At 48.5% G+C, this 22,858-nt stretch overlaps 1 protein-coding gene and 2 non-coding genes across 3 annotated transcripts; 2 read left to right on the forward strand and 1 right to left on the reverse strand.

The window, feature by feature from the left end:
* Positions 1 to 1,202: 1,202 nt before the first annotated feature.
* LOC138996398 (butyrophilin subfamily 3 member A3-like) lies at positions 1,203 to 18,954 on the reverse strand. The gene is made up of 11 exons (XM_070397602.1): positions 18,882 to 18,954; positions 18,710 to 18,780; positions 17,628 to 17,761; positions 17,067 to 17,408; positions 15,178 to 15,459; positions 6,147 to 6,347; positions 6,015 to 6,035; positions 5,909 to 5,935; positions 4,737 to 4,760; positions 4,314 to 4,340; positions 1,203 to 2,409 (listed from the first exon to the last, which is right to left on the reverse strand). Exons 3-11 carry the CDS (start codon positions 17,704 to 17,706, stop codon positions 1,748 to 1,750), a joined length of 1,665 nt encoding a protein of 554 aa, XP_070253703.1. The 5' UTR covers positions 17,707 to 17,761; positions 18,710 to 18,780; positions 18,882 to 18,954; the 3' UTR covers positions 1,203 to 1,747.
* Positions 18,955 to 21,861: 2,907 nt separating this feature from the next.
* TRNAW-CCA (transfer RNA tryptophan (anticodon CCA)) lies at positions 21,862 to 21,933 on the forward strand. Its single transcript has one exon. It is a non-coding gene; the product is annotated as a tRNA-Trp (tRNA).
* Positions 21,934 to 22,283: 350 nt separating this feature from the next.
* Positions 22,284 to 22,355, forward strand: TRNAM-CAU (transfer RNA methionine (anticodon CAU)). The gene has a single exon. It is a non-coding gene; the product is annotated as a tRNA-Met (tRNA).
* The last annotated feature ends 503 nt before the right edge of the window (positions 22,356 to 22,858 follow it).

Below are 22,858 nucleotides of genomic sequence, written 5' to 3' on the forward strand. Positions count from 1 at the left end.
TCTTCCCATGGAACATTTCATAACACTCCCACCTGTGCCTAAATGCTTTCTCTGGAGCCTCCACTACCTTCTGACTCAGTTTGAGACCAGTCAGTACACGAGCAACAGCCCCACTAGCAGTGACTCCAGGACTGGACTCTGGTCCCCATTCCCTTCACCTGAGTTGTTCCCTCACATCTGCCTCCTGGGAAAACAACTCCGGATGCTCCCAGCCTGGAGTGTCCCAGCTTCTCCTGACAGCCAGCAAGGAATGGCATCCTTGGTCCCACCACTGCAGGAAACTCAGTTCTGCCAACAACAAGAATTAGCAAGAAACAGACCGTTCCCTGAACCCTCCAGAAAGGAGGCAGCCTGCAGACACCTGGATGTCAGCCCGGCCAGAGCCACGCTGGCCTTCCCACCTACAGACGTGTGAGGTAAGGAAACTGTGTTGCATTAGGTCATGAAATTTGTGGTTTTTATTACAGCAGCTTACAAAGCTGATACAATAAGGATTTTGTTAAAATGTGGTGGGTAAACTGTGGGGGTGAAAATCTAGAAGAAGCTCAGATGCAGAGTGAAGACCATTAACCAATTTATTTAACAAATGTAACCTGACCACCACCTGCCGGGTGGAGGACACACAGTGGTGACCAATCACAGTGATGGTGATGGAGTGGCTTTCCCCCAGGACCCAGCAGTTACAGGAACCTCCGGGAACATCAGCACATGCTCAGCGTGGAGTGTCCCTTTCCTGGAGATGGGGCCACAATGTGATAAAACTTCCACTGCAGTTCACCTGGCTCCCTTCCCCCAAATTCATGCCTCACACATGAGCTTTAGGGATGAAGCTGGAGGTTTGGTTGGGCCTCATGATCACAGGTTAGAACAGGGGTGGGCAAACTTTTTGACTCGAGGGCCACAATGGGTTCTTAAACTGGACCGGAGGGCTGGAACAAAAGCATGGATGGAGTGTTTGTGTGAACTACTATAAATTCAAAGTAAACATCATTACATAAAAGGGTACGGTCTTTTTTTTTTTAATTTTATTCATTTCAAATGGGCCGGATCCGGCCAGCGGGCCGTAGTTTGCCCACAGATGGGTTAGAAGCTGGTTAGGAGTTTGGCCTCTAGTCCCTTCTCAGCCCCAGGTGAGGTGGTCACTGTGAGTTCATTCTGTGGACGACATCATCATGGAGAGCCAGACAAAGGAGAGTGGACCATGGCTCTGACTGTCCCCCTTGAAGGATCCAGGTGGGGTGTGGCCTTCATAGTCACTTACAGTGACCTTCTCCCTGGGGCCCTGGGAAGGGAACCTCAGGCTGCCCATGAACCTGCCCAACAGGAACTACTGGCTGCAAAGGAACAGACTGGAGGTAGAGGGAGGGTCAGAGGTCAAACACCTCCCAGCAGCACTACTTTCTGCATGAATTACATGTCACTTCCCTGGGCCCTGCCTCCCTTTCCACACTTTCAATGAGGCCCCCTCACAGGGGTGTTGTGAGGATTGGGGAGTGAGATTCACCGGAAGCATTGATTCCAGCACCCACCACCTTCTAAGTTACCTGTGAATGTGAGCTATGGCTTCAGGGAGGGAGCTGAGTCACCTTTGGAAGGTTAATTCCCTGCACCCTGGTCTCCTCATTAGTCATGTGGAAAAGTTGAAAGATAACTAGTAAAGTGCTTCTCTCAGTGAGTTTTTAGTAAGTATGTTCCTGATGTAAGTATGTTCCTGCTGTGAGGTTTGGCTGTGAAGCAGGCCCTCAGCTCAGGGCTGGGCAGGGGGAAGCAAAGACCTCTCTTCTGCCTGAGGGTCCTCAATGCCATCAGCTGAGCCTGAGGCCACTGGGGTCTCCAGGGAAGGGTCAGGCAGTGGGTCAGGCAGAAGGGAGCACCCCATTCTTTCTTGTGCTGGGCAAAGGGTCAAGGCAGTGGGATCGCATTGGAAAATCCTGAAGACAGGACACAGAGGCCCAGAGAAGGAAGCCTGTGGGAAGGTGAAGATGTGCAGTCCATCAATGGCATCATAGAACGAGACCTCCCCGCTCTCATAGTCCAGGAAAACCCCCACTCTTTTAGGAGGTTTGGCAATTGTGAGATTGGTCCAGGGATCCGTTCCAGCCTGGAATTCATGCCCACCCGACAGTGCTATTGTCCAGAATCCATTCTCCGGTGTTATTGTAGCATAATATTTTCTCTCCACGTTCTCCCTACACACCCCTAAACACCACTCTTTCCTATCTCCCACCTCCACCTCCCAGAAGTGTCTGCCTGATGTGAAGCTCTCACAGCCCAGCACACAGGCATGTTCCTGAAATCTCTTGGGGTTGTCTGGCAGGCGCTTCCTTATTGCTGTACAGTTCAGGCTCCTCTGGTCCTCAGAAATAAACAGGTTGGAGTGCGCAGTGTCCAGATCCAGAATCATGTCCACTGCAGAGAGTTCCAATGGTGTGGGGTCAGCCATGGTTTCCAGATCTGAGAGCCTCAAGCTCCAAAGCTTGGGTCTGGCTGGTGAGACCCGAGCCCAGAGCCTGGGGTCCCAGGTGCCCTGAGTGTGACCTTCAACAAAGCCAAGAGAAACCACAGGGCCTGCTCTTCAGTGAGGAAGGGAGGGTGAGGAGGGCTGGGCTCTGCCTAACCCGCCATCTCAAGTGGCCACCTTCCTTCTATCTTCCTCCTGTTTCCTCCCCAGAAGGACTGTGCCCACCTGTGCTGCATAGTCACATGGATTCCAAGGGCCCCAGCCCTTGCTCTACTCTCCTGAGCTGGACAACTTCGTTTTCTGCACGGTCTCTTTTCACACACACACACACACACACACACACACACTATGTAATGTCCCAAGTCTCAATGTGATGTCTGTAAATGGGAATAAATATACTCATCTCTAGGGTAGAATAAAACAGAAAGTGAGCTGTATTTAGCCCAAGGCCAGGCATGGAGGAAGCACCTGGTGTGGTCACAGGGACCAGGTCTCTGCTGTGCTGGGCCATGCTGGGCTCTATGTGATCCTCACTCCCCACCTGCCCCTCCCTCTTTGCCCAGGAATCGTCCTCCTTGGGCAGCATCACTGGGCTCTCTTGCCTCTGGTCACCTGTTGGCTTTGGCCAAGGGCAGTGCTGGCTGAAGTCTGGAGGGAAGGAAAGAGAGGCACAGCCCAGACTTCCCCACTTCCTGTGATGGAGACGCTCTAACAGAGCAGCCTCCTCTCAGGCAGCCTCCCCCTGAGCCACAGCCTCCTCAGGGCTCCAGTGATTGCTCCCAGTCCCTCTGCCTTGGGCCTGGGGGTGGTGGCAGCTCCCACTGCTGTGAGCCTGGGGCACTGCTCTTCCTTGTGGTTTCCCTTAACGCCACCCCTGCCTCTGGAGGTAGGTCCTTCCCTAAACCCTCTGTAATCACTGGGCAGATGTGGCTGAATCAACCCAACTCCATCTCTGTGTCTCGGATTTCCCTCATCTCTTCATGCTGTGACCTTTGCCCAACCTCCCTGTCCTCAGCAGGCACACCAAAGCCTTCAGGGTGATGATGATGTGTGTTCCTTAAAATGTAGCCATAAACAGTTCTGTTAGTAACACTAGAACGACATGACAAGGAGGTCAACACCAAATGTGATGGAACCGATTATAAAGAACCTTCCACCACAAGACCCCCAGGAGGTAAGGCTGGTGCTGCCACACTCCTTGTCCCTTTGTCCTTTCAACCATTAATACCCAAGTTATACTGTAAACAATGTACTGTAACAGGTCCATTAGTGGTGAGTAGTCTGTGCAGACTGACATGTAGTCTGTCTGCTCCAGCCCGACACCCCTGTGAGTAAATGACTCTATAATACAGTCTGTTATAATCTAAGGAGTTGCCTAGATCACTTTTAGGTCTTAAGAACCTTCTCCTGACTGTGGTCATTACCGTCAGACACACACCCATTATGAACAGGCCATGGCTTCCCTCTTGGAGTTTTGACCAACACACACTCATCACCTCCTCTAGTCTCACCTCCACCCTCACATAGTAGGAATGGCCACCATCACCTCAAAGGGACTCAGAGACATGGCACACCTTGAGGAGGCTCAGAGCAGGAGGGGCAGCAGCTGGGCCAGGTCACCTCCTCCCTCTTCCTCCAGCCCCTGCCCCCAGCTCCACCCCTCATGCCTCCTCCTTCCCCACACAGACCTGGGGAAGCTCAGGGCAGCAGTTGTTCCTGGCTCTCTTGGCAGCAGATGGGCACACTGTGGGGACCTCATGTTCCCCACCCAGATGTCCCCCAGTCAAGAGCTGGAGAAGAAAAAGGGAGCCAGGCCCCTGTGTTGTCCCAGGGAACACAGTGACTCACTCACCAGGTTGGTAAAGGGCCATCTTCCACACTGAAAGGAAGGAGACACAGGCAAGGAAAGGTCATCATTTCTGTTCTCCCCCCACCATCCTCCTCACTGAGCCTCTTCCCTCTCCTTCCCACCAATATCTAGTTTCCTTCCTCCACAGCTCTGAGGAGGAGGCATAAAAGCTCTCAGAATGTTGGGCTTCCCTCCATCACCGTGGGGCTGTGTGTGACGGGGCCAGGCTGTGCCCAGGTGTGGGCGTGTGTGGCAGCAGGTGAGGGGACGCTGGAGCTCGAAGGTCCTCTCTGGGGGTCCAGAGAGGTAGGCTGGTCCTCCACAGAACATGAGCTCTGAGCAGGGTCTGATGACCCCTCACCAGCACAGAAAGGGTTGAAGGGCTTTGTACACAAGTGTAGGAACCAGAAAGCATGAGTCACTCACCAGCATAGGCCTGAGACCTGTCACCTGCAAAGGAAGAAGGAAGGGTCACCTCAACTGTCATTTCTCAGTCCTTCCCTCTCTCTTCCCTTTGACCCCCCACCTCCCTCTCCATCTGCCCGTTCAGTTCCCTGCTCCCTCCTCCTCTTTAAAGTCACCTGCACCTAGTGACCTGCAGGCACCGATGGGGCTTCCCCAGCTGCACCTGCAGGTCTGTCCTGTTCATGTCTGTACAGCAGTCACCTTTAACCATCGTTTCACTTCCTGAAGTTTCAGTTACCCTCTGTCACCCACAGTTTGAAAATATTAAATGGAAAATTCCAGAAATAAGCAGTTCATAAGTTTCAAATGCACATCATTCTGAGTAGTTATGAAATCCTGTGCCATCCGTCTCTCACATGCCAACCTGAGAACCATCCCTGTGCCCAGCATGTCCACCCTGTGTCCCTCCCGTGAGCCACTTGGTCACTGAGGAGCCGGCTCTGTGGTCAGATCTGCCTCAGCATCACAGGGCTTGTGTGAAAGTCCCCCTGATGTTACTTAACAATGACCCATCATTGCAATGACCCATTGGGGTGTGGCAATGAGAAGCCTTCCTTTAAGTGAGAAGGAGAAACCTACTATACACAGGGTGTGGTGCTATCCGTGGGCCAGGCACCCACTCGGGTCATGGATCCCATGCCACTGGCTGTTAGTCCTGTACCTGGCTAGCCTTGCCATGTGCATACATGTATGCATATGTGTGCTGAAATCCATCGATCTCAATCTGCATGATTTCCTGCCATGTTGCAAAGAGAATTGGCCGATTTAATGAAAAAATTGCAGGCACTACTTTTCAGCAGTTATGATAAATCTGGGACAGCTGACACCAGCCCTTCCTCCTTGGAAGAGAATGTTCTCTCTCCTTCTGGTTTCCTCTCAGCAGCCTATGGATTCTATAGAGCAGCCAGGGAGGGAGGACTCACATCCTGAGTCCATCTCCCCTCTCCTTCTGGGGTTCCCTGGACATCCGGGTGTGAGTGGCCTGGTGGAGAGAGCCTGACCCCTTTCTCCAGGGAGGAAACCCTGCCGACCTCCCCCATCAGCGTCCTCATCCTTCCCCTGGGCGGTCAGGGGTGAGGAAGGGGCTGGACAGGTCCCAGCAGAGAGTCTCAGATGTGGGTCCAGGTACTCACTTGCCAGGTACTGCTGCTTCCTCCACCCTGCAGGGGAAATGGAAGGGGTCGGTGAGGCAGGTAACCAGGGACCCCAGAACCTGTGTGGAGGGGGATCAGGACTTACTGAGCTCCTCCTGCAGCTTCTCTGGAAATAAGCAGAAAGAGAAGGTGCTGTCATGGGGCTGGAGGGGGGACCTGCGCTGTGGGTGGGCAGCCTGGGGCATGGAGGTCCCACCCACCTGCAGCCAGGCCTCACCTTTCGTGCTTTGCTCCTGCTGCTTCTCCGCCAGCGCTGCTTCTTTCTCAGTTCGCTCGCTCTCCTTCTCCTGGATAAAGGCCCGGATTCTCTTCTGCTGTCCACACCATGAGAACACTGCCCCGACCAGGAGCCCCAGCAGAGCCAGAAGGGTCACTCCTACGGCCACCTGCCAGGGCTGTGCATTGGAGAAGAAGGGGCCTGCGGAGGGAAAGCCTCAGCTGCTTGCTCAAAGGGGCGTGGGGTCTCCAGGAGGGGAAGCGACATTGCTCTTCCCAAAGTGCCCAGAACTCTTCCCATCACACAGACTAGTGTCCTCATGTCTGGCTCTCACATGGGAACAGTTAGAACATAATGTACATACAGTCACTGGAGTCTCCTCTCCACCCCCTCCCCCTTGTATCAGCGTCTCCTCAGTGGCTTAACCTGCTGCCTCAGAAGGTGACTTTGGGGCTGGAGGGCTGGGGTCACATTCAGGGTCTTCTGCCTGAGCAGCTCTGTGACCTTGAACCAGTGACTTAGCCCTTCTGTCCTCAGTGTCCTCATCGGCAGAGCATGAAGTTAATGCTCTAAAGTCCCAGACATGACGTCAGTGCCATGCGAGAGTTTATTCATTTTAAAAACATAAATATCGAGAGCAGTAAGTTAAATGACACCTCAAGATGGAATCAGCAAATTCCAAACCATGGGAAATGGGGGAACAATGACCCAGTCACTTCAACAGCAAGCAACCAAGTGGGAGGGGAGGTGCCCCTGCAAGGGCCTGAAGGGACATATAAACAAATGTCACACCTCAAACCAAGTGTAAAACAAATAAAATTTATGTTGAGAAAGTTTGAAAAAATAAAAACATAAATATCTTTGAGACCCAAGATGGTGGCCGACAGGACAGCAGGCTGCAAGATAGTCTGTGAGTGAGAGAGCACAAGGAGAGTGCGAATGTGAGAGAAGTGTCTGTATGTGTGAGTGAGGAACAGCTATATTCCACAGGACTATCAGGGAAAGGCGGACGAGGCTCCCCTGGTCGGGCAGCCTCTACTGCTGCTGAAATCTCTCCTGGAGCAGCGGCTCTGCGACAGAGACTGCACCATCTTGAAGGAGAGAGCAGCTGAGATCTGAAGCACAGCCTTACCTTCAACTGGGGAGACCTCGGATACCTCCCGGGACCCTGCAACCACAATGCCCTGGGACCAGCTGCCTCAGCTGCCAACCCATGAACACCAGGACTCCAGCCTTTCCAATCAGGGGCACCTAAAAAGTTTGTCGAGGGGGAGACAAGGTGGCGGCCAAATACACCGGTGGGTCCTGCACCTTCTCAGAGCAGCTGGAAGGAACAGCTGCATCAAATAACACCCACCCAAAACTTGAGAATTAAACACAGCTGGTGAGGCAATCCATGGACAGAGAGGGCACCCACATGGTGGGTGGGCGGCCTGGAGTGGGGAGGTCCCATCCGCCTGCATCCAGGACTCAACTAGAGAGGAAATAAGCTCTGCCTCTTAAAGTTCATCTGGGTGTTTGTTGTTTGAGTGTTTGTTGTTTGGGTGTTTGTTGTTTGCATTTTTTGGATAAGTTGTTAGGTTTTTGGAGTTTTCTCTCCTTATACATATATTTTCTCCTTTTTTATTCTCTTTTTTCTCTCTTACATTTTTTCCTTTTCTCAATATGATTTTTGCATTCTTTTCTCTCCCCTAATTCTCTTTTCTCTGGTGGTCACCTTTACTTGGGGTTATTGGTATCGTGAATCCATTTGTGTTTGGTGCTCTGTGTGTTATGTCTTGTTGTGTTGTATTTTGTGCCTTTAAGTCAACACATGATAGAGAGAACTACATAACCAGACACCCTGAGAGGAGCGAACACAGGGAGATAAAGAAACAGCCCACGTACAAAAGAAAAGGAGGAATCACCAGAAAAAGAAGTAACTGAAATGAGGCTAGTGATTTGACAAAGAAAGAATTCAGAGCAATGGTCATAGGTATGCTGAAAAGGATGGAAGAAAAATTCTAAATTCAACAATATGTGTAAGAATCAAGAGGAAATGAAGAACCAAGAAGAAATGAAGAATGACTTAGCTGCAATAAAGAACACAATAGAAAGCATCAACAGTAGACTAGAAGGAGCAGAGGACAGCATCAGTGAGCTAGAAGACAAGATAGGAAAAAATACCCGAGCAGAGCAACAACAGGGAAAAAAACCTTAAAAAAACAGGAGTAAAGGCTAAGGCAGTGGTTCCCAAACTTATTTGGCCTACCGCCCCCTTTCCAGAAAAAATATTACTCAGCGCCCCCTGGAAATTAATTTTTTTTTAAATTTTAATAGCAATTAAACAGAAAGATATATGTATTAATGTTTCTACCTTTTTCGTAAAATCTAGTAAAGAAAGCTGTAAATTAGAAACATTGAAGTTTGAAATTATGAAACTATTTATTGAACTCAGAATAGAAAGGTAATACAAAAAAAGTTAAAACAAATGCACCTGTGGCCATCACCGCCCCCCTGGATCGCTGCAGCGCCCACTTTGGGAATCACTGGGCTAAAGAAACTTTGGGACAGCACAAAACGAAACAACATCTGCATCAGAGGGATGTCAGAAGAAGAGGAAACTCAGCAATGATTAGAAAACCTGTTTAAAGATATAATGACAGAAAACTTTCCTGATATTGGGAAGAAAAAAACTCACACAAGTCTAAGAAGCTCACAGAGTCCCAAACAAGATGAACCCCAAAAGACCGACACCAGGACACATTATAATTAAATCGGCAAACACCAATGACAAAGTAAGAATCTTAAAGGCTGCCAGAGAGACACAGAAAGTTACCTAAAAGGGATCTCCCATCAGACTATTGACTGATTTCTCAACAGAAACACACCAGGCCAGAAGGGAATGGAATGAAATATACAAAGTCATGCAAAACAAGGGTCTGAATCCAAGAATACTGTACCCAGCAAGGCTATCAATCAAAGTTGAGGGTGAAATCAGGAGTGTCACAGACAAAAAAGAGCTAAGGGAGTTTATTACTACCAAACCAGCGATGCAAGAAATGCTAAAGGGTCTGCTGTCAAAAGAAGAAATAGGAAGGGAAGAAGGAACACAGGCATAAAGAATAAAAATGGTGCCCTGGCCGGCTTGGCTCAGTGGATAGAGTGTCGTCGGCCTGCGGATTGAAGGGTCCCAGGTTCAATTCCGGCCAAGGGCACATGCCTGGGTTGCAGGCTTGATCCCCAGTGGGGGGCGTGCGGGAGGCAGCCAATCAATGATTCTCTCTCATCATTGATGTTCCTATCTCTCCTTCTCCCTTCTTCTCTGAAATCAATAAAGAAATATATAAAAAAAAAAATTAAAAAAAAGAATAAAAATGGTGACAAACAAGTATCTATCAGTATTATCTTTAAATGTAAATGGATTAAATGCCCCAATTAAAGACATATGGTAGCTGAATGGATAAGAAAACATGACCCATATATTTGCTGTCTACAGAAGACCCACCTCAGAACAAAGGACTCACACAGACTGATGGTGAAGGGATGGAAAAAGGTTTTTCAGGCAAATGGAAATGAAAAAAAAAAAAAAAGCTGGGGTAGCAATACTTATATCTGACAAATTAGACCTCAAAGTGAAGACCATAACAACAGATAAGGAAGGTCACTTCACAATACTAAAGGGAGCAATTCAACAAGAAGATATAACTCTGCTAAACATATATGCACCCAATACAGGAGTACCCAAATACATAAAAAAAAAAAAAAAAAAACTTCTGGAAGATATCAAGACAGAGATTGACAGCAATACAGTCATAGTAGGGAACTTTAATACCCCACTAACACCACTGGATAAATCCTCTAAACAAAAAAATCAGCGAAGAAACATCAATCCTATATGACTCACTAGAAGAGATGGAATGAATTGACATCTTCAGAACATTTCACCCCAAAGCCACAGAATATACATTCTTCTCAAGTGCACACAGGTCATTTTCAAAGATAGACCACATATTGGGGCACGGGCAAAGTCTCTTCAAATTCAAGAAGATAGAAATCATATCAAGCATCTTCTCAGATCACAATGGCATAAAATTAGAAATCAACTACAATAAAAACAATGAAAAAAATCAAACACCTGGAGGCTAAATAACATTGATTAAACAATGACTGGGTTACCAAAGAGATCAAAGAAGAAATAAAAAGCATCATGGCAACAAATGCCAATGAATATACAACAATCCAAAATCTATGGAACAGTCAAAGCAGTCTTGAGAGGGAAGTTCATAGCTCTACAGGCCTACCTCAAAAAACAAGAAAAAAATGGTAATAAATTATCTAACCCTACAACTCAAAGAGTTAGAAAGAGAGCAACAAGAAAAGCCCAAAGTAAGCAGAAGGAAGGAAATAATAAAGATCAGAGTGGATATAAAAACCACACAGAACAAAAAAACACAATACAAAAGATCAACAAAACCAAGAGCTGGTTCTTTGAAAGGATAAACAAGATTGATGAACCTCTAGCCAGGCTCACCAAAAAGAAAAGAGAAAGGACTCAAATATAAACAAAATCAGAAATGAAAGCGGTAAAGTAACAACTGATCTCACAGAAATATAAAGGATTATGAAAAAATACAATGAACAACTCTATTCCAACAAAATGGACAACCTAGATGTAACGGACATGTTTTTAGAAAAATACAAGCTCCCAAAACTCAATCAGGAAGAATAAAAAAAACCTGAACAGGCCAAGAACCACTGAAGAAATTGAAGCACTGATTATAAATATTACAGCAAACAAAAGGCCTGGTCCGGACGGCTTTATAGGGGAGTTCTACCAAGCATTCAAAGAAGAACTAAAACCTATCCTCCTCAAACTATTCCAAAAAAGTCAAAAGGAAGCAACACTTCTAAGGTCTTTCTATGAAGCCAGCATTATCCTAATTCCAAAACCAGAGAAGAACACCACACACACACAAAAAAAATAACTACAGGCCAATACCCTTGATGAACATAGATACAAATATCCTCAACAAAATTCTAGCAAATCAGATCCAGCATTACATTAGAACGATCATACACCATGACCAAGTGGAATTTATTCCAGGGATACAAGGATGGTACAATACCTGCAAATCAATTAATGTGATACATCACATAAACAAATTGATAGACAAAAATCACATAAATCAATCGATGCAGAAAAAGCATTTGACAAAACCCAACACCCATTCTTGATAAAAACTCTCAAGAAAGTGTAAATAGAGGGATCATATCTCAACATAATAAAAGCCTTCTATGACAAACCTATAGTCAACCTCATACTCAATGGGCAAAAACCAAACTCATTTCCCCTAAAAACGGGAACAAGACAGGGATGGGCACTTTCACCACTCCTGTTCGATATAGTACTGGAAGTGCTAGCCATAGCGATCAGACAAGAAGAAGAAATAAAAGGCATCCAAATTGGAAAAGAAGACACAAAACTGTCTTTATTCACAGATGACATAATACTGCACATAGAAAACCCAAAAGACTATATCAAAACATTACTACACCTAATAAATGAATTCAGCAATGTGGCAGGATACAAAAATAACACCCAGAAATCTATGGCCTTTTTATACACCAATAATGAACTCACAGAAAGAGAAACGAAAAAAACAATCGCATTTACCACTGCACCAAAATAATTAAGATACCTAGGAATAAACTTAAATAAGGAGGTAAAAGACCTGTACTCAGAAAACTACAAGACATTGAAAAAAAGAGATACAGGAAGACATGAACAGATGGAAGAACATACCATGTTCATGGATTGGGAGAATCAACATTATTAAAATGTCCATACTACCCAAAGCAACCTACAGATTCAATGCAATCCCCATTAAAATACCAACGGCATATTTCAAAGCTCTAGAACAAACTCTCCAACATTTCATCTGGAATAAAAAAAGACCCCGAATAGCCATATCAATCCTGAGAAAGAAGAACAAAGTTGGAGGGATCAAAATACCAGATATCAAGCTATATTACCAAGCCACAGTTCTCAAAACTGCCTGGTCCTGGCACAAAAACAGACATATAGACCAATGGAACAGAACAGAGAACCCAGAAACTGACCCAAGCCATTATGCTCAATTAATATTTGACAAAGGAGTCAAGAGTATACAATGGAGTCAAGACAGTCTCTTCAATAAATGGTGCTGGGAAATTTGGTCAGATACATGCAAAAAAATGAAACTAGATCACCAACTTACACCATACACAAAAACAAACTCAAAATGGCTAAAGGACTTAAATATAAGATGGGAAACCATAAAAATCCTACAAGATTCCATACACAGCAAAGTAACAGACATACGTCGTAGCAATATCTTTACCAACACAGCTCCTAGGGCAATAGAGACTAAGGAGAAAATAAACAAATGGGACTACATCAAAATTAAAAGCTTCTTCACAGCAAAAGAACCCATCAACAAAACAACAAGAAAGCCCACTGCATGGGAGAACATATTTGCCAAAGCTATTTCAGACAAGGGTTTAATCTCCAATATTTATAGAGAACTCATACAATCTCACAGAAGAAAGATAAACAATCCAACAAAAAAAAAAAGGGCAAAGGACTGAAGTAGTCACTTTTTGAAAGAAGACATACGGAAGGCCGAGAGACATATGAAAACATGGGCAAAGTCACTAATCATCTGAGATGCAAATCAAAACAACAATGAGGTACCATCTCACACCTGTCAGAATGGCTATCATCAAAAAATCAACAAACAGCCCCAAACGGTTTGGCTCAGTGGATAGAGCGTCGGCCTGCAGATTGAAAGGTCCCAGGTTTGATTCCAGCCAAGGGCATGTACCTTGGTTGCGGGCACATCCCCAGTAGGGGGTGTGCAGGAGGCAGCAGATTGATGTTCCTCTCTCATCGATGTTTCTAACTATCTATCCCTCTCCCTTCCTCTCTGAAAAATCAATAAAATATATTTTTTTTAAAAATCAACAAACGACAAGTGCTGGTGAGGATGTGGAGAAAAAGGAACCCTCATGCACTGCTGGTGGGAATGCAGACTGGTGCAGCCACCTTGGAAGACAGTATGGAGTTTCCTCAAAAAGTTAAAAATGGAACTCCCATTTGACCCAGTAATCCCACTTCTAGGACTATATCCCAAGAAACCAGAAACAGCAATCAGAAAGGATATATGAGCCGAAACCGGTTTGGCTCAGTGGATAGAGCGTCGGCCTGCGGACTGAAAGGTCCCAGGTTCGATTCCGGTCAAGGGCATGTACCTGGGTTGCGGCACATCCCCAGTAGGAGATGTGCAGGAGGCAGCTGATCGATGTTTCTCTCTCATCGATGTTTCTAACTCTCTATCTCTCTCCCTTCCTCTCTGTAAAAAATCAATAAAATATATTTAAAAAAAAAAAAAAGAAAGAAAGGATATATGTACCCCTATGTTCATACGAGCACACTTTACAATAACTAAGATTTGGAAACAGTGTAAGTGTCCATCAGCAGATGAGTGGATTAAAAAACTGTGGTACATCTACATAATAGAATACTATGCTGCTGTAAAAAAGAAGAAACTTTTACCATTTGCAACAGCATGGATGGAACTGGAGAGCATTATGCTAAGCGAAATAAGCCAGTCAGAGAAAGATAAGTATCACATGATCTCAGTCACATGTGGGATATAATGATCAACATAAATTGATGAACAAAAATAGATCCAGAGACAAATGGAAGGGGAGGTGGGGGGTTAGAGAGCAACCAAAGGACTTGTATGCATGCATATTAGCATAACCAATGGACACAGACAGTGGGGCGGTGGGGGCTTGCCGGGGTGGGAATGGCTGGGGGGTTGGGGGTCCAATCGGGGAAATAGGAGACATATGTAAAACTTTAGACAATAAAAGAAAAAAAATTGTGTTACATTGAAATAATAATATTGCCTGTATAGGAACCTCTTAAAAATATATATATATTCTTCTTATTTTTCTCACTTACACCACAGCACCACTTACACAGGCTGCTCCGCAGCTCAATTCTCAGTGCATCGTGGGTCCTGGGGACCTTTCCCTCTCGGCGTGGAGAGCACGTCTGTGTTTCCTCCCACAGGGCAGCCTCCACTGCACAGGAGTCCCCATGGGTGGCATCTGAACTGTCTCTGACTATTGTTATTATAACTGATGCTCTAAGAAATGACTTTGTGCCCTGGCTGGTTGGCTCAGTGGATAGAGCACTGCCTATGGACTGAAGGGTCCCAGGTTTGATTCCAATCAAAGGCACATGCCTGGGTTGTAGGTTTGGTCCCTATCAGGTGGCAGCCCATGATTCCCTCACATCATTGATGTTCCTCTCTTTCTCTCCCTCTCCCTTCCTCTCTGAAATCAATAAAAATATATTTTTTAAAAAGAAATAACTTTGTCCATCAGTTATTTCACACAACGCTGAGCTGATCTTTCAGATAAATTTCTAGAACTGGGATTTTGGGTCAATAAATAAGTAGTTTGGATTAAGATTGTTCTATTGACCCCCAATGTAAGGTGTGTCAATTTATACAAAAATATACCAACTGATACCAACACATGTCTAAAAGTATCTGTCTCCCCACAGTCCTGCCATCAGTGATACCAACCACATGGTTTGTTTGCTGCCCATCTCACAGGTGGGAACGTCTCCCTGCTCAGTGAGACTGGACACCCTTCCCCGAGGTGTTTCCTTCTGGGAACCGTTCATTTCTGTACGGAGCTGTTTCCTGTTTTGAGGAGCTCAGTCCTTTCCCCAGGACGTGTCTGCACACACTGTCCCCACTTTGTCATGTGTTTGCTGACAGTTACCATCTGCCCATCCCCATCGCCTGTCCCAGGTGGAGGCAGCAGGGATGCTCAGAAAATGTCTGTGACATCAACAGCTTCAAGGGCAAAGGGCACCCAGGTCCCTGCTCTGAGCCTTGTGTTCACTGCACAGACCCAGGTCAACAGCAGACACTCAGGCCTCCTTCTCCCAGTGGCCACAGCTGAGCTCAGTGTGGAGCAGGGCACTCACCTGCAATGGAGACCCTGGCTGTCTTCTCCTGGCTGAGCAGGGGGTTTCTGACGACACAGGAGACCCCCTTCCCAGAGCCGCCTTTCAGGATCACAGACGACGTGACTGCGTGTAGACTCTCTCCATCTGCAGCCCCAGGCGCTGCCATGGCGGGCAAGCTCTCTCCGCCTTCACCTCTCCACTCTACGAGGGGCTGTGGATACCAGCCTGCAGACGTGCACTCCACACGGATCCCTCCATCCTCATAGCCCTTCATTTCAAGGTGAAGATCAGAGCCCAGGGCTGGGGAAGGAAGAGGGAGCCTGAGTCATGGGGAGGCCTCTGTGTTGGTGAGGGTCCATCAGGAACGGGGGCTCACTCCACTAGATCACGCAGGCAGGGTTCACTAAGGAGCTGTTACCACATGTGCTGTTCAGGGGAGACTGTTCCATGAGGTGACCACTGCCTGACCCTCATGGACCCTCGAGCTCGATCCAGCTGGATCTGGGCCAGAACAGAGACTGCTTCCCATGGATCCCCTCAGAGACACCTAGACCCTCCCCATGCGCAGTGCTGATTCCTGGAACTGGCCCTCACCTGCCCCAGGCATGTAAGTCATTCCCCTTAACTGGGTAGGTCATGCCCCTGGCCCCTATCTATCCTGCCTGTCCTGTGTGAGCTTTAGGCTTTGCCAGGTTATGGGGAGGATATGCACGTTCTATTGCTGCAGCCCACGCTGTTCCTGGTATGAGAGTCACCGTGGTGAACTCTTGATATCATTAATCTAGAGTTTACAGCCTCTTCTTCAGGTCTTTGGGCTCAGGGGATTTTTATTTTTTGGTTGTGGAAGGGGAAAGACTACATGGGAGAGGGCTGACCCAGGGCCAGGAGCAGTGAGCTTTAACCACCAGTCCCTAAACTCTTAACCCAAGAGGGTCGGGGAGGTGGGAGGAAGCCATTTGAAGACATGCAAGGACCCAGTCCTGTAGGGAGGGGTTTCTTAAGAGGATCTGTGGTGTCAGGAAGGGACTGTAGATGACAGAGGAGGCCCTGCAGGGAGAAAGCCAGGACCTCCCACCCCCACCTTCCTTCCTTCCTGTGCAAGGCAGGGCTGTGCCCTGAGGAAGAGAAATGATGTTGGACATAAACAATGTCATGGAACAGCAGCATCAGACAAGGATGCTTTGTCCCTGTGATGGGTCAGGACAAAACAAGACCACTCAGTCATCAGATCTGAACACAGAATAAAACATGAACAGTGTCCAGATCACAGCAGTGAGCAATCATCCCCTGTCCTAGGGGTGAGTGACCAGTTACACCTCACACAGTCCTGATAGCATCTGATCCAGAGCAAAGCCCTCCTTCCATAAACCCTCCCCTGGTCCCCTATCAGCCCAAAGTTACACCAAGTCTTCCTGACACCCCCTCATAGGGACACCCCATGTTTCCATACCTGTGTGTTCTCCTCACTGCAACTAGTACTATAGTCAACTTGTTCTACTGCAGGAGTGACCCTGGGGTCTTGGTTGGAGGACCTGGCAGCACAGGTGATGTCCCTGAAGCTCAGCCTCCCTGGACCCACAGCAGCGAGCACCTGGGGGACCCAGGTCCACTGCCTGGAACACAGCTGAACCCATTCAACTGTGTGCCCCCCACAAGGGGAGGTTTCCTCAGCCTCCTGCCCTGACCCCTCATCCCTGCTGAGACCCTGGTGGCTGCAGGAGGCATGTCTTCACTTGGTTCAGGAGGAGCCCTTCCTGCAGGAAAACCTGTGTCTGTCAAGGGCCCAGAGAAGCAGAGGTGGAGGAGGGAGCAGCTGCTGGGGTGTAGGCAGAGGTCTGTGAGGTGGGCTTGGAGCCTGTGTCCCCAGGCCCCACAGAAGGAGGAGCTCAGAACAGCCTCAGGCTCACCTGCAACCTTCAACTCCACCAGGGCTTTTGCAAGGAAATCGGCATCTTGGAAATAACACTGGTAGATTCCACTGTCAGAGACTCTGACCTTGTGAATCCGCAGAGCAGCCTTCCCCTCAGCGATGTCCCCTCTTAAAATGGAGGTTCTCCCTCGATACTCGGCTATCTCTGTTCCTTCCTTGCCTTCTGCATATGCACGCACCACCTGCCTGAGGCCTGGCCGCAGCCACATCAGCTCCATGGACTCAGCGCTCATCTTCGGGAACAGGTGACAGGGCAGCTCAGCGACTTCACCCACTATGGCCAGGATGGGCTCAGGGGGTCCAATCACAGCAAACTGAGCTGGTGAGCAGAAAGGGGTGCTACATCAGAGAGAGCTGGAGGCCAGAGGGTAAGGGGGTGTCCCAGGTAGGGAGGGTGAGGTAAGAAACATCTAGAAAGGGACTCAGTTCTGACAGGTGTACAGTCTGGATGGACCTCCCAGGTGTGGGGAGGAGTCCAAGGTTCTGACTGGGCATTTTAGGTAACTGCTCCAGGTACATAAATGCAGATGGTCCCTACCTGAGCAGGGCGTGAGCAGCTGGACCAAGGCGAGGCAGACAGGGAGGTAGAGCAGACGGAAGGCCAGGGGCCTCACCATTGTGGGCTGTTGTGCAGACAGAGAGACACCAGAAGGAGTTGGTAGAAATGAAGACCTGGAGGAGGATGGAAAATCCACATGAGACCTCTGCCTCCCCAGGGCTGACTCCCGGTGCAGCCACCATCACTGGTGACCCCAGAGCCTCCTCTGAAATGTCAGCTTGGGAGTCTCTTCACCTTTGACTCCAACATGGAAAACCACCCTAAAGTCTGTAACCTGAAGTGTCTGTCCCTTGGCCCTGGCCACCTGGGAGTCCTGGGCTCCACTGTCCAATGTTCTGTAATGAACATCTGTTCATATAAATCTTTAAGCCACACATCTTATAACCCACCCCCACCATTATTTTAACATTATTTCTGTAAATGTGACTGCACATAAACAGCCTGTTCGCTTAAGAATTCTAGGCACTAACTTCAGGAAAAGCAGCCTCCAACCTTCAGATATTCCATCTCTGGAAGATTTGCTGACCTTCAACCAGTAATCTGAACAGACTGTGTTGGCTGGCACTTAGTCCCCTCAACGGAGAACCCTCAACCCCTCCTTTTTATTCCTTTATTGTTCTTCCTGCCTCTCCTCTTCCTTACAAAAACGCCTGCCATGTCTAACTGTCTTTGCAGCATGAGTCTTCCATCTTCTGAAGCTGCAGGCTCTAGAATAAACCGACATTCCTCCCACCAGTTCCATGATCTCTATGTGGTCTTTCCAGTGGCAGACCTGTTCCAGTTGAACCTGAGTTCTGCCTTTTAGAATCTCTTAGAACACATCCCAGAGAGGAGCCAGCGAGCCTGTCAGAGGCCTTAATGACCACAGTAAGTTCTTAGGAACATGCAGTTGTCAAGCTCACTCATTCCGGTTGCCTCCCTCCCACAGATTTCTGAGTTCAGGCCTTACCTTGCCCTGCCAACCAGGTCTCACCGTGTCCTCACCTGCAGGCTCACCCAGCTTCTCAGCCTCTCTCCTAAAGAGACCTGGGGCCCTGGCTTTTACCAACTCCCCCACTTACAGTTGGCACTTTCAGCTGAAAACCACAGAACAAAGGCCCTCCTTAGGTCTTCATTGCAGTTGAGTCCTGATCTGGAGGAAAGGGTGGGGAAAAAAAGCTTGCTCAGGAGGAGAAAAAGTGCAAAGTCCCTCTTCGAAAGCACTTGTCATAAAAAGAATGATAAAAGCTTTACTTTGCTCTGGGTGTGTGATCGGTGGGGTGCTCTACAAGCCTCCACCTGTTGCTGGTGGGATTGGAGTTCTTGGGGTGCCACGGGAACAAAAATGTCCTGAGGCCCCACAGGAGGATGAGGTTCTGGGGAAGCTTTATTTCTGTGGAATCAAACCCCTGAGTGTCCAAGGGCCCATCTCCCTCCGTCCTGCCATGAAAAAGTCCCATTTTGTCTTCATCAGAACCAGGATTGCAGCCATTCCCAGAGTGTCTGCTCCATATTTGCACAGTCCCGTCCAGCCCAGCATCTGGATGGGGGAGCGTGTTCTCCCAGCTGTAGTCCATGGCGTGTGGGGTCTGCATGGCCATGCTCCATTCAGCTCCTAGGACCACATGGCAGCCTAGCAGGGTCACTAGCAAGGAAGAAGCAGGAGAGGAAGCAAGAGCAACAGAGAGAGAATCCAATGGGCCGCGCAGCGAATCCGTCCCCGCGGCCCCGCCCAGAGAGCAGCCCCGGTCCCCCAGCGGGCAGCGCCCTCCTGTGAGTTGTTCCCGATGTTGACGCTTCTGTGAACTAAAACGGGGTCACTCATCCCGGGAACCCCAAAAGGAGTCGGGGTCCGGAAGGAAGCCAGGCTGACAAAGGTTAGGACCTTTGAACTTCCGCTCCCTGGAGAAGTGCCCCCGGAAGTCGGCCCCCACCCCTTGTTTCCGGTGAGTGGTTTGCGTTAAGGTTCCGGTTTTCTCCCTTCTCCTCTAAGGAGCGGGAACACGGGCACAAAGTCCGCTCTCAGAACCGGGTCGGAGGTCACAACCAGCCCCCGGGGCCTGAGGCAGCGCTGGGCTGGGGCTCAGGGGCCCCGGGGGTCAGCACACCCGCGGGGGCACCGCCCGGACCGGGGTCTCCAGCTCCGGAGAGAAAGGGCCCCGCAGGCTGCGCACCGGGAACCTGTCACTGAGACGGAGCAGCAGGCTCATCGCTGAAATGTCACCCGGACTCGCAGCCGACGGTTGTAAACAACCAGACAAAGCAGCTGTGACGTGAATGATCATTAAATAGCAATGAAAACAAATGAATAAAAAAACTTCTTTGAGATCCCGTGATCCCACTGCTAGAACTATATCCCAGGAAACCAGAAACACCGATCAGAAAGGACATATGCACCCCTATGTCCATAGCAGCACAGCGTACAATAGCCAAGATTTGGAAACAGCCCAGTTGCCCGTCAGCGATGAGTGGGTTAGAAACCTGTACTACAGCTACACCATGGAATGCTATGCTGCCGTGAAAAAGAAGGGACTCTTACCATTTGCAACAGCATGGAGGGACCTGGAGAGCATCGTGCTCAGCGAAATAAGCCAGTCGGAGAAGGATAAGCACCGCAGGAACTCACTCATTTGTGGATTATAATGAACAACAAACTTTCTGCTGATGGTTTGCCTCCTTCGCCACTTTGTTCTTGGCTCTTTCCTTGTCCAGTTTCAAAAGTTCACCGAGGGCGAGTCTTCAAGCTGCTCCTTGACAGGAAGGAAGGCACAGCCAGGTGGACGCTTCTTGCGTCTCCTCCCCCCAACCCCCAGCCACCCCCTGCCCCCCGGGGCCGGCGACTGGCGCCCGCCTTCCAGCTCCTGGAAGCAGAAGCCGCCCTGGGCCGGTCGGGCTGGTTCCCGGTGGGGCAGTGGATGGAGCCGGCCGCGGCCACCCGTTCGGGGGTGCAGGCGCAGCCCCCCAGGAAGGGCCGGTTCTTGAACGTGGAGACGCGGTGGTCCTGGAGGCAGAGCTGCCAGGCTGCAGGCAACCACGGGGCACCCGGCCCACGGCCACCCCGAGCGGGGCCGCCATGCAAATCGAGCGGCCGCCAGACTTCAAGTCTTTCACTGAGTGTTTAATCCCAGCTGCCAATTGGAGTTTATGCTAATGGCCAGGTCACCTGCGGGCCTATTTTGCAAAAGCCCTCTCTGGTTTTAGCTGCAACTACGGGTGATAGGCATTAAAAACAAACGTTATGGGTTTGCCAAAACCGGTTTGGCTCAGTGGACAGAGCGTCGGCCTGCGGACTGAAAGGAAAGGTCCCAGGTTCGATTCCGGTCAAGGGCATGTACCTGGGTTGCAGGCACATCCCCAGTGGGAGATGTGCAGGAGGCAGCTGATCGATGTTTCTAACTCTCTATCTCTCTCCCTTCCTCTCTGTAAAAAATCAATAAAATATATTTTTTTTAAAAAAAGTTATGGGTTTATTTGAGCCAAACTGACAACATATGCCGGGGGAGCAAGATCTCACATGCTCCCAGAATAATAAGTTTGCAGCTTCTTTTATGCATTTGAAATTAAGGAGAGGCCGTATCCTGTTTACTATTTCTTTTGTTTTCCTTATTTAAAAAACAATTCTAACATCGAAATAAGCCAATATTGTTGTTTTATGACACCAAACTCTAAATCTATGCACAAAATTAACTATTGACAAATGTAACTTTTACCCACAATCTCTGGCGATGTGGGCAAATGCATGTGAGAATTTCAGCAACCTTTGCACCGACAGTAATTGCATCTATTGAGAGCGCACCGTGTGCGGTAGGCATCCTTCTGAGCACGTGGCCCATGTAAGTTCACAGCGAGCCTGTGGGGCAGGTGAGGGAAGTGCACGTTTCAGGTTTCAGGCAGCAGCCGGTCCCCCTGGTTCTCTGGCAACACCAGACCTGTAGACTCAGTCCTCCCCTGGTCGCGTGTATTTTCTGAAAGCCCAACACGACCACCCTGACCTCTCACCTCCCCCACTCCACTCCGTAGCGACCGACAAAAACAACAAAAGTCCCTCAAACTTCTATTTTTTTACATCTATGCAGGTGAAGTGCAAATACAAGCAATTCGGAGGCCGAGAGAATCCGGGGTTGGTCGGAGGAGGAAGCCTGGCGTGATTCATATCCAGGTGCGTGGTTTGCCGGAAGCATCGAAAATTAATCCATAGATCAGCTGGACGGATTTAAGGAGGCCAAGCCCGCGGGACCTCGTGGCGCAACGGTAGCGCGTCTGACTCCAGATCAGAAGGTTGCGTGTTCAAATCACGTCGGGGTCAACGAGAGTTTTTTTCCTTTTAATTTATTGCCGAGGCGTGGGAGGGAGTGTAGCGCAGAGGGGCTTTGAAGATTCTGGGCCGTAAAGTTAAATCGTATCCAGGAAGAAAAGCACGCCCTTCCGCTTTCTCTGACCCTTTGATGCCCTCCTTAAATTCCTTAAGAAAGAGAGTAAATAGGCGGTCCACAGAGTAATGTTCAGTTAGTTCAGGCCCATGGCTATCGTGTTACAGAAGACAGAGTATTCATCTGGAGAAAGAGGAAACACATTTAAATCTGAAAGTTGGAAAAAGAAAAAAAAAGTCAAACCAAAAATCAGCTGAATACTAACTTTCAGGCAGTGTTCTGCCGTAGCAGAGTGGCGCAGCGGAAGCGTGCTGGGCCCATAACCCAGAGGTCGATGGATCGAAACCATCCTCTGCTAATAGTCTATTTTGTTTTCCATCCCAAGTAGATCTGAGGTTCCATTTACGTTTATCATGGGTTCCGTTGGAACAGCGAAAAGAGATAGCTTTTGTCTTCTGCTACAAATCTTGTGAAATGTTTGATTCTTTAAATTATGTGTGCATAGCCCTAGATGGTTTGACTCAGTGGACGGAGCGTCAGCCTGCGGACTGAAGGGTCCCGGGTTGGATTCCGATCAAGGGCACATATCTGGGTTGTGGGCTCAGTTCCCAGTAGGGGGCCTGCAGGAGGCAGCCAATCAATGATTCTCTCTCATCCTTGATGTTTCTCTCTCTCTCTCTCTCTCTCTCTCTCTCTCTACCTTCCTCTCTGAAATCAATAAAAATATATTTAAAAATAAATAAATAAATTATGTGTGCATAAAAGGCAAGATATAAACCCTAACAAAATTTGCTGTCGACTATGTGTATATCTTCTTTAGTGAGATGTCTAAGTCCTTGGCCCATGTTTTAAAGCATATGA

This window comes from Myotis yumanensis, unplaced genomic scaffold (assembly GCF_028538775.1).
Source record: "Myotis yumanensis isolate MYYU_CA2020_CCGP unplaced genomic scaffold, mMyoYum1.0.hap1 SCAF_17, whole genome shotgun sequence".
Taxonomy (NCBI): Eukaryota; Metazoa; Chordata; class Mammalia; order Chiroptera; family Vespertilionidae; genus Myotis; species Myotis yumanensis.

Coding starts and splice junctions, on each gene's coding strand:
- LOC138996398 (XM_070397602.1), bottom strand. CDS start 17,706: ATGGTGAGGCCCCTGGCCTTCCGTCTGCTCTACCTCCCTGTCTGCCTC. Junction 17,409..17,627: donor GCTGCTCACGCCCTGCTCAG/GTAGGGACCATC, acceptor TCTGCTCACCAG/CTCAGTTTGCTGTGATTGGA. Junction 4,761..5,908: donor GAAGCAGCAGTACCTGGCAA/GTGAGTACCTGG, acceptor CTTCCTTTGCAG/GTGACAGGTCTCAGGCCTAT.